The sequence below is a fragment of the Sceloporus undulatus genome, chromosome 9, assembly GCF_019175285.1.
Source record: "Sceloporus undulatus isolate JIND9_A2432 ecotype Alabama chromosome 9, SceUnd_v1.1, whole genome shotgun sequence".
Lineage (NCBI taxonomy): Eukaryota > Metazoa > Chordata > Lepidosauria > Squamata > Phrynosomatidae > Sceloporus > Sceloporus undulatus.
Genome location: NC_056530.1, coordinates 25104012 through 25114454, shown reverse-complemented (window position 1 = coordinate 25114454; position 10443 = coordinate 25104012). Strand labels below are relative to the sequence as shown.

Below are 10443 nucleotides of genomic sequence, written 5' to 3'. Positions count from 1 at the left end.
ACAGCGCTGGACAGGCTTCATTTTTATGGCCAAGGCCTGGCCTTTCTACAGTTGTTGTTCTGCAGCCAATCCCAACCTTTTAAAAAAAGAATTCACCCATTACAAGTTAAAACAGTCCTTTTTAAGTGCTGTAAACAAGAGTCTGATACATTATAAACGCCTGTAATACACTGGTTTGCTTAAAAGTAATGTCTTAAGGCAGTAGGCGGTGCAATTTGAGGAATCTGTGGCAGCCGAAGGGATCCTGGGCCCAAAGCCGCCCACCTTGACCAGTCCAGTTGCCCTCCATCTGGGCGCAGGGTCCAGGAGGAGATTCCCATCTGAGTCCGTCCTCAAGCGATGGTGCACCTAGACCTCCCCTGCTCCCGGATCTGGGCCTTCAGGCCATGGACCTCCTTCTGCATCCGGGAGACCTCCTGCTGGAAGTCCTCCTCCTGGAGCCGGCGCTGCTCCTGCGGGTGGCAAAGGCCCAGAACCATGTCAGCGGCCATATTCCCAGACAACTAAGTGGGGGGGGGGGGGGGGGCATGCCCAGCAGACTGTATCCCCCAGCAGCCCCATCTGAGGCAGCCATCGGTCAGGGATCATGGGAAGCACCGTTGATGCCTTTGAGGTTGCGTGGCCTTTTGAACTCCCCTTCCCCAGCTCTTTCCCAGTTATTTATACATTCATATCTCAGGAGAGAAGTGGGATATGGAATAAATACACACACACAAGCACAAACAAAACAGTGACAATGTGTGCCCCCACCCATATATTGTTGCAACTCCCAGCCCTATGGCCAGAAGGCAGCCAACAACAATGCATGCTGGGAGTTGCAGTCCAACCCTCTTCACCTTTCTGACCCTGGGTGCAGGGGATCCCTCCCTCCCTTTCACTGCTGGGCCTTTCCAGTCGCCTCCTCCTGCTCCTCCGCCTTATTCTTGTCCCCATCCCATCCTCTTTCCCTTCTAACTACCTCCCTTGAGCATCACTTGGGCGGCCTCCATTGCTCCAGAACACGCTGCCCCATTCTTCATCTCAGCCCCAGCATTTTAATTCCCAAGGAGCCAAGGGAGCCATGCTGGGCAGAATCCACCACCAAGCGGAAAAATGCTTTTGTGTTGTGTAATTTCCGCACCGGTCCTCCCAACTACCCCATGTGCTGTGGGAACTGGCCTCAAAGCGTTTGGGAGCCTTGCCGTATCCATCACTTGCAGCAGCAGCAGCAGCAGCACCTGGCCCTCCTTGAGAGACGGCATTTCAGCAACCTGCCACAGAAAGTACAAGCCCCGGGGCAGGGAAGGGCTGTTACCTGGAGCTTCTGGTTCAGAAGCCGCTCCTGCCCGGCCAGCAGGGCCCTTTGGTCCGCCTCCATTTTGGCAATCAGCTGCTGTTTGTGCTCCTGGAAGCTGCGCTCCTTCTCCCTGGCCATCTGCTCCATCCGCGCTTGCATTTCTCGCTGCAGCTCAGCTTCCCTGCGAGAAGCCTCTGCCTGGGCCTTCTCCACTAAAATCCAAAGACAAACTAGCCAGGAATATGGGATCCACCTGATGTGGTTTCCTGCAACCTCAGAAGCCACCCAATTCCTTGGATGTGCCCACACCCCCCACATTCCCCCTCTGAGGACCAAAGGCAGAACAGAAAAAGCCTAGCCCAGCACAAGGAAGGGCAAATGGACACAATTCAGAATTCAGTTTCCTTCAGTAAAGAATTTTGGACTTAAGGCTGAGTTGGGGGCATCTTTCAGGCCTCCAGATGTTACACATGCTGCCTCTCCCTGCATCCCATACACTTGGCTGTATGCTGGCTACAGGGGGTTGCAGTCCCATCACATCTCATGCTGGTAGAGAGCCTGGGCAGGCTTGGCACTTCACAGATTCCCTGGAGGGGAGCAAGCAAACCTTTCATTTTTCTTCAGCTCAGTCATCTCTGGGTTGGTTAAAGTCTCCTCCGGTGCCAGGGAGTCCCCAGGGGTTGTGGTGAAGTCCCAAAGACCCGAGACAGCAGCATCAAGACTCCCCTCCCCAAAAAACCAGGAGGCTGTTGAAGGGGCAGCTGGCACCATCTCTGGGGGGAGACACCCAGAAGCACCAGAACAATTGAGGAATGGCTGTGTGTGTGTGTAGGAGGGAGACTGCCTGACCCTCCTCTTCCTCCATGACTGTTTCAGGACTTAACGGTGCAATCAGATACATCAGCAGCTGCAAAAGACTTGGGGCAAACAAGCGGGCAAGCTGGGGATATGTCAAGTTCCCAAGAGGGTTGCTCACCTTCCAGCTCCTTCTCTTTCTCCTTGAGGGCCTGATCCGCCTGCAGGATGGACTGCGCTGTTGTCTCCTGGGATGCCAGGAAGTCCTGCAGGGCCTTGGACGCCTGAAGGGAACAGAACAGGGGTGAGAGGGGCCGAGGGCTGGATTGTTTTATGCGCTTCCCTCCCCTGCCCCCTGCATTAAAAGTGGGACTCAATCAAGCACCCATCTTTGGGTTTGCAGAGCAAATGAAGACTGAAGCAGAGATGCCCTGGTTCATGCGCAACCTACCATGAGCCCCTTGTCTGGCACCAGGTGGTAGCTCTCCATGACATGCTGCTGGTCATTCAGGAACTGCTGGTAGCCACCAGGCACCAAGTAGTCACCATGGCTGATCTTCTCCTCCATCTCCTGGTAGAGCTCCATCAGGATGGCCTGGCAGCGGTCAAGCGAGGCCTCCTCATTCCACTGGCAGAGCTCCTTCAACTTCAACTGCAGCTGGTCCTGCCGGCAGGGACAGAGAGATGATAGGGGGATGCTCTCAACCCCCCAGACACTTCAAAACAGGCCCTTGCACCCAGGGATCTCTGCCCTTGGAGCCAAAATAAGACCTAAGTTGGGAGGGGTGTCTTTCCCCTCCTTGCTGCAAAATTTACTCAGCTGGAAGTGCGCTAGCCTGCCACCCCAAACAGAAGATGTTGCAGGCAGCACATGAGCCTTTGTGGAACATGCTGTGAGGAAGCCCTGAATGGCCACCAGATTTGCTGAGGTGACTGTGGATCCACATCACCACCAGGTGCTGCCTTCTGAATCCTGCCACCTGCAGCTGAAGAAGCCCCACAAGGGGAAAGGCCAAACATCCCCCCTCAGATCCTGAATGGCAGGCAGAAGATACACATGGGCCTCGATCCTACGTGACGCACTTCCACGAGACCACCTCCTCCTCATGACTGAACCCCTCTCTCAAGAGGATCCAGCCCCGAGACCCTTTGCAGGGATGACTCCCCAAATGCAGCATCCCTCCCACCAGGGATTTAGGCTCATCCCTCTTCTCCCATCCTTTCTGTGTGGGGGGTTAAGCATATCAGACATTTTCCTTCTCTCGGGCATTCACTGTGTGTCCATTTCATCCGCTTCACTTGTGCTCTAAATGATTTTGCTCCTGAGGCTTTGTCCGTGTGAATCCCCTTGGGGCTCAAACCCTCCTGCAAGGCCTGAAGGCCAACCGATGCGCCCCTTGCCTACCGCCAGCTGCCTCTGGAACTTCTGGTCCTTGTCCCTGAAGGCCTGGCCCATGAAGACCCGAATGGCCTCCTCCTCACAGCGGGCATGGACCGCCAGCACCTCTGCCATGTCCTCTGTGGGCAGCACCGTCCGCATCAGCTCCAGCATCTCCTCGTAGCGCTGCACTGCCTTGCATATGGCAGTTGAGTTCTCCAACTTGGCCAGGGCCAGGACGGCGTTCTCGATGCACGGGACCTCCTTGTTCCGGATGGCTCCCACATAGGTCTCCACGAGGGTCCCCAGCACTGCCCCAGGGAATAAGAAAGCATCTCAAAGACATTGAGCCTAAACCCTCTTCCATCTCTCTCTCTGGAAGTTAGGAGGGGAGGTCCCCACAGCCACCTGGGGGGCTCCCAACCCAAACCTGAATGTCCCCCCATCCACCTGGGCCAGAGGTGGGAAAAATGCGGCTGCCCCAAGAACAGCACATAGCCCCTCCCCGCCATCTATGCACCCCTACAAAAGCTTTTTGCCACTCCAAGTGTCCCAACCCAAATCCAACAGAAAAACTCAAACTGAAAAAAAAAAAATCAGACAAACAAGAATGACACCAGAAGTACAGATTTGTGCGCTTCCAGTTTCAACAGTTGTTGCAAGTGTGCATCACAGCTTGGCAGCTTAAGGGCTGAATGCAGCCCAAGGAGAGTGCCGCGTGCAATCATCTGCCAGCCCTGAACTAGCCTCTCTCCTCCCATGGTCCCCCTAAAGCCTTTTGCCGCCCCCTCAGCTGCCCCACTCACGTGTCCCAGTGACAACGTGCCCTCCCTGGAGGACTTTGGCTCCAGCGCTCTCATGAATGTAGCGGCAGAAGTTGCGCGCCTGTTGCAGAAACTCCAGGCTCAGCTTGGACTCCGGCAGGTCCTCCAAGTGCTGCAGATCCTGCCTTGAGGCCGGGCGGTCAAAGACGAAGCACTTGCGGCTGGGAAAGAACTCCCGGATGCACCGCTTGGGGAGGTCCCACTTCTCAGAGGTGCCTGGGAGAGAAACACACAACACGTTCAGATTGCACCCTTCATCAGGATTAGGGCTGGACAACAACTCTGTCAAAAAAAAAAAGATCTGGATGGGTCAAACGTTGTCAATTGCTGTTAACAATATTAGAGCAAGATACTGTAGCTGATGGGAGTTGTAATCCAAAACATTTGGAGGACTCAAGGAGTAAAGGATGTGGGAAATTACCCATCTCCCCTCCTGAAAAGTGCTCCTGGCCTGAGCAATGCACACTCTGAAAGAGACCTGGGTTGGGCCCCTACCTGCCCTCCTCTCCAACGCTTTCTCCAGGTACTCGTCCTCCGTGATTGATCGCCCATCCTCCAGCTTCAGCTGCAGAGTGAAGTCACGCACGACCCAAATGAATGCCGGAAAGACACTGGCCAGGTCGTTGGACCCCCAGCCATCCCACCTTTCACAGGTCTCTCTGCCTGAGGCCCTCATCTTGATATGCTCCGTCAATTCTGTCACGTAGCTGGGAAAGCGAGCTGAGGAAGCAACCTCTTCCCTGAGCAGAACCCTCCAAAGACTCTCCATGAGCCACAGAATCACAGAGGGGCTGTAAAGCCACTCCAGCCCCCAGCTGTGCAGAAACATACAAGTGAAGCACATGCAAAAAGGGGCCCATCAGCCCTCCTCCCAGGATAAAACCAGACATTGTGCATCCCTGGCATCTGCACCACGGACATAAAACTGGTGTTAAGAGCCTGTCCCAGGGCCCTCGATCTCAGCATACCTGACTGGCATTTCTAACTCACAACTATTTAGCAATGACAACTATAAAACATGGGGGCCTCCCTAAACTGTGCAGCTGAAATGAACAAAGCTAGGCACAGCAAGGTGGGGAAGGAAGGCTGCACACTCATCTTGTTTTGGCATTCAGAAAAAATTCCTGAGCTCCTGAGTCTTTCCGTTCTTGCTGTGGTCTTTCTTGCTCCAGTCCAGTGGCTCTTGAGGACTGAACAAAGGGCCAAGCAGACCCTGCCAGCCAACTGGCCCTCTGCCCCTCCAGCCCCCAGGAGAGAATTGAAAGCCCAATGTGCCAAGCAGCCACCCACAAGCTCCTTTTCATACAATCCCAGTCTAAACTCGTGGGGCTGATACAGTCTGTGCACCCTCTGGTTCTAGATTGCCTCTCACCCACAAGTCCCCCTCTTCAGGGCTTAAGGGACACCCTCGCCTCTGCCACCCCTGGCTATGCCAAAGGATACTGTATCTGCTCCAGTGCATGGTGGTTGATGGTGCTCATGCTGTTGTAGACGAAGGTGCTGCTGAGGAGAATGGAGAGGGCAAAGATCCAGGTGTCGTTCTCAGTGTTGCTCTGCAAAGAGGCACACAGACTGCTGGGCCGGGGCGCACCATGAGAAACTCTTGGCAAGAAAGCCCTTTCCCTGGGAAGCTCCCCCCCAGCTACATAGTGCCCCCCGTCATCTGGGAGCAGTGGGATATTTGTGGCCATTTTGAAGGAGGGTCTTTGTGGTCTTTCAGGGCTCCCATCCGTCCCAGGCCTCAACTCACCTTCTCCACATCTCCCAGCCCCTCTGTGTCCAGCAGCACCAGGGTATGGTCCGGCCTGAGGGGGTGCGGGCAGCACCACATCCAGATGCCCTTGGTGCTGGCCTGCACCGTGGCCCCCAGTGCAAAACCTGCAGGGATTAGAGCCACCCAGAGGGAAGCAGAACTGCCAAAGGAATCAGCTCTAGCGCGCCCTAAAAGCTGGCCATTAAAATGAAGAAAAATTTCAAGCGTTCTAGTGATCAGACTGCCATGAAGCCCCAGTTGGCTCATTCTGTTTGTGGGCAGCTGAGGATCCTGCATATGGAAGGGATACCGGAGGGAAAAGGAACAGCCAGAAAAAGCTGGTGGCCGAGGGAGGCAGAGAGCGGCAAAAAAAAGACCAAAAAACAGGTAGGAAGACTCCTTGCCTCCCTCATCATTGTGACTGGTAAACTTCAGCAGTGAAGAAATCTGGACTAGAATTCCCAGAATCCTCCATAGCATAACCAATGATCAATTAGGACAGTTGCAGCCCAAAATAATTGGAGGACCAAGGGTGCCCCACCGCAATCTGCAAGAAATGTGGTCTTTCCAGGCAGTTTCCAGAGCAGAAGGAAAGTGGCAGCCTCCAGACATTTTGGGAATGGAGATGGGGCTGCAGTTGGGGGAGTGAGAGACAGGTCGGCTAGGTTCTTCTGGTACAAAGAAAACGGGGCTGAGAGGGGCACATTCACATGCGGGAACAGCCCATCTTTGGTGAGGGACCAGTGGAACACCCCCATTTTGGGAAGGCCAGGTGACCCCCGCCTCCTCACCTCCGGTGTCCTTCCCCGCCAGCCGGTTCATGAGGTAGGACTTGCCCGTCCGGTAGAGACCCACAATGGCCACCACTACCACTGGCTGGTGGATGCTCTGCAGGATCCCCAGAGCCTCTGGGTTGATCTGAAGCTGCTCTCTCGGGTTGTTCTCGATCAGGCATATTGGGGCCTCCATGATGCTTGCCTGAGATGTTGAAGGGGAAGCCGGCGGAGATTGAGGAATGTGTGGACACTGAAAGTCAAATAGAAGCCTTCATAGGCTGGAAAAGGTTTTGTTTTCATCACCCTGAGCGACATGCTGCATCTCATGTTGGAAGATAAACAAGCTTGGGCCCGGTAGCTACTTGGATGAGAGACCACCAGGCACATCCAGGGAGGACAAGGGGAGAATCCTGCTTGAAGCCCTGGAAGAAGAGAGCCCTGGAGGACTGTCAGGGAATTTATGTCACTGATTGATCCATTCATCTTCCAACCCTCTTTTACCAAGCTCAGCTGCCTAGGAGCCAGGGAGAAAGGAAAGGCGAGGCTGGCTTGTGGGGAGCACATGATGAGGACAGAAGACCCAATATGGCTTCCTTAATAAAGCTGCACTCAGGCCTAAACTGCGCAGGGAGTGAAAAAAACACCACTTGCACACACCTTTTAAAAACTCTAAACAGCAGCTACAAAGAAAGGGGAGTGGGATTCAGAAAATAAGCAGCGCTCCCTCCTTAGCGTGCAAAGAGAGGGGTTCACCAGCTGTGGTCTGTGTATGTGTGAGAGAGAGAGAGATCTCCAACCAGACAATCTCACAGGGTAAAAGTTTTCCACCCAAACCCGGCCCCAGCCCCTACCTGGCCACTGCTGGCCGCTTGGGAGCACCAGTAGATCTCACTCAGAAGGATGGGCTGATCATGAGACAAGGCTGCCACAAACTGTTCCAGCCTATCAGACAAAACTGGAAGACAGCAGAAGGATACAAACACAGGGCTGCTGTTGGCAGACCTCTCATCCCGCTAGATATTCCAGCTCCCACTTGCCCCACTGATTTCTGAGAAGGGTAGGGGGATTTCTGTAACTCCAGTGGTGATAGGAAATGATGCCCATCGGGAATAGCCCAGAGGTGGGTGTGTGATCCAGACCCACCTTCCCATGGCATGGATGCAAAGGGGCAGAAGGAGGCAGCCATGTCAGGATGCCGGTGTATAAGTCCGGGGGGGGGGGGGGTAGAAGGCACCGCAAAGGGCTGGCAGGCAGAGCTGCAGGTACCAGGTGGCTTGCCCTGGGCCAGTCTGCCCCAGAAAGGAAATGGGAGACGATGCTGTGCAGATGCTGGTATTACACCTGGATTCTCCCGCCACCTGCTTGGCTTCTGCACGTGGAGGTGAGCAACCGGCCATCTGGGTCTCCCCTTGCCCTTAGACCAAAGGGAAGAGAACGCTGCTGATTTCCCCTCACCTTCTCCGCTGAGGTCCCTCTTTGGCTCTCTGCTCAGGATGTAGTCTCTAAAAACCTCCAGCTGCTTTTGGAAAACAGGGTGCAGCTGGTCCCTTGGCAAGAACTCGCTCTCGCCCTCGTCCACAGCTGGAGAGCGGAAGCAGAAGGCCTTCTGGGAAGGGAAGAGCCTCTGGATGCAGCGGCTGGGCGAGTCTTCCTCCGAGGCTGGAAGAGGAGTGGGCAAAGAGGGACGCTCAGCTGGGGGTGGGCCGATGGAGGGATGTCCACTGCCCCACAAGAACAAACAGAAGAGGGACCACCTTCTGCAGTACCACCGACCTGGCTTGGTTTTCCTTCTCCAATAACCTGGGGAGAGGGGCTAGGTCTGCACTACTCTTATTTGCTTCTTTTTCATTTGCTTCAAGTATTTATCCCCTGCCTTTCGCTCACAATGGGATTCACTAGTCTCCCCTCTTACACCGGCCTTTCTTTCCTCCCGTGTCAGGCTGCAGACTAAGGCTATGGGGCAGGAATGGATGCACAGGCGGTCCCCAGGAGACCTCCGCCGGGGAGGCTCTGCCGGCGCAAGATCAAGATTGAGTGAGGAGCAGCTGTCCAAAGGCAGCCGCATGGGCTTTGCACCCTTCCTTCTCCTGGAGTGCCTCAGCCTTTTAATCTTCAAGCAGGGAGGGGAGCCCCAGGGACGCACCGGCAGAGGAAGCCAGGAGGGTCTCCATGTCGTGGTCGGTGGCCCGGAGCATCTCCTCCCAAACGGTGTCCGGAGCCACGTCATGGAGGCACCACACAAAATCTGGCAGGACGCTGCTCAGCAAGAAGCTGTTCTCCTGGGGGCAATCCTCCAGGACGCGGACGCGGTGGACCAGGTCCCTCACGCAGCTGCCGGAGGCACGGGTCAAGGAAAGCGGGCACTGTGTGCTGGTAAGGCTGGGGGAAGGAAGGAGCTGTGCCCAGGGAGAGCCAGCCTGCCTGGCTGCCTGCAAGCTAGTCCTCCACCGCGAAGGAAGGATACGCCAGACGGTCCAGCTCCCGCTGGGGCTGCTCCCCTCCTCTGGAGTTGTAGACAAAGACGGTGCAGAGCAGGACGCTGAGGCAGAAGAGCCTGGAGGAGGAGGAGGAGGAAGAGGAGCAGGAGCCCTCCTCGCCCTGCAAGGGCACCCAACGGTCAGACTCAGAGGCCAAGGGCCGCAAGAAGGCTTCTGGCATGAGCCCCCGGGGAAGCCAGGGCCAGGCGGCAAGAGGGGCCCTGCCTGGGTGGAAGCGAGGGGCTCCGGAGCGGCCGCTGCGTCCTCTCTGGGCCCAGGCAGCCTGGCAGGGCTGTTGGCAGCAGGCAGGCTGAAGCCACCGCTCATGGAGCACCAGGACAACCCGGGCCCCACGGCTGCCAGCGTCCTCCAGCCCCAAAGCAGCCGGGAGCAGGGCCTGGAGACGCCCGCTCACCTCCGCGTGGAGGAGCACCAGGGTCCCCTCTTCCCTCCTGGTCGGGTGGGGCAGCCCCTGGAGCCAGAGCCCCGGCGGCGGCGGCAGCGAGGGTCCAGAGGGTCCCCCGGGGCCCTGGGGCTGAGCGCCGGCCAGGAGGGCCCTGAGGAGGCCGGCCTGGGCGCCCTGGGGCCCGAAGAGGCCCACCACCCGCAGGGGCCCCGGGAGGCCCCTCAGGAGGGCCAGGGCCGAGGGCTCCAGGCGGAGGCAGGGGCCCGCCAGTCGCACGGCTCCCGGCATCTCTCTCGCCCGGCGAGGCGAGGGCCACGGAAGGGCCTGCAGGGGCCCGGCGGATGCTCAGCGGAGGCGAGCCGGCCTCTCTCCTGAAGGCCGAGGGAGAAGCGGCGCTGCGCCCGGGGCTTTCGCTTTCGCTGCGGAGGAAGGTCCGCTCCGCCTCCCTGCCTTCCTTCCTGGGCGGCCCTGGGCCCAGAGGCGCTGAGGCTGAGAGAGTCATCATCCCGATCATCGCCCTCCGCGGAAAGAAGGAAGGAAGGAAGGAAGGGAAGAAGGCGGGCCTTTGGCTTCCGCTCAGTCGCTAAGCCCCGCCCCCTTTCCCTCCCTCCCTCCCTCCGCCGGGCGCGCGCGCGCGTGCGCGAGAGAAAGAGAGCGCTCCAACCGACGCCCCGCCTCCGCTCTCGGCCCGCCCCTCATTGGCTGGCTCGCGGCGGCAGTTTAAAATGGAAAGTAGGCAAGGAGCGAGTCGCCTCTGA

General features: G+C 57.1%; 1 protein-coding gene across 3 annotated transcripts; it reads right to left on the bottom strand.

The window, feature by feature from the left end:
• Window positions 1-99: 99 nt before the first annotated feature.
• LOC121916022 (guanylate-binding protein 1-like) lies at window positions 100-10254 on the bottom strand. 3 transcript variants are annotated; one of them, XM_042440723.1, is made up of 15 exons: window positions 9695-10248; window positions 9267-9400; window positions 8946-9133; window positions 8258-8461; window positions 7654-7757; window positions 6818-7052; window positions 6024-6151; window positions 5717-5826; window positions 4769-4980; window positions 4256-4489; window positions 3477-3760; window positions 2523-2735; window positions 2253-2355; window positions 1295-1488; window positions 100-452 (listed from the first exon to the last, which is right to left on the bottom strand). In XM_042440723.1, the coding sequence occupies exons 1-15, from the start codon at window positions 9971-9973 to the stop codon at window positions 333-335; spliced, it is 2742 nt and encodes a 913-aa protein (XP_042296657.1). In that variant the 5' UTR covers window positions 9974-10248; the 3' UTR covers window positions 100-332. The 3 variants fall into 3 exon arrangements, with proteins under 3 accessions (XP_042296657.1, XP_042296656.1, XP_042296658.1); XM_042440722.1 differs by having other exon boundaries at window positions 9267-10250; XM_042440724.1 differs by lacking the exon at window positions 100-452 and having other exon boundaries at window positions 1346-1863; window positions 9267-10254.
• Window positions 10255-10443: the final 189 nt, after the last annotated feature.

What these genes read in the sequence shown, in the direction of transcription:
- LOC121916022 (XM_042440722.1), bottom strand. Translation starts at nt 9,973, where the DNA reads ATGCCGGGAGCCGTGCGACTGGCGGGCCCCTGCCTCCGCCTGGAGCCC. An exon ending in GAGGGACCTCAGCGGAGAAG is followed by an intron (nt 7,758 to 8,257) that starts GTGAGGGGAAAT and finishes GCTGTCTTCCAG; the next exon opens with TTTTGTCTGATAGGCTGGAA. An exon ending in GGCTGGGAGATGTGGAGAAG is followed by an intron (nt 5,827 to 6,023) that starts GTGAGTTGAGGC and finishes GCCTCTTTGCAG; the next exon opens with AGCAACACTGAGAACGACAC.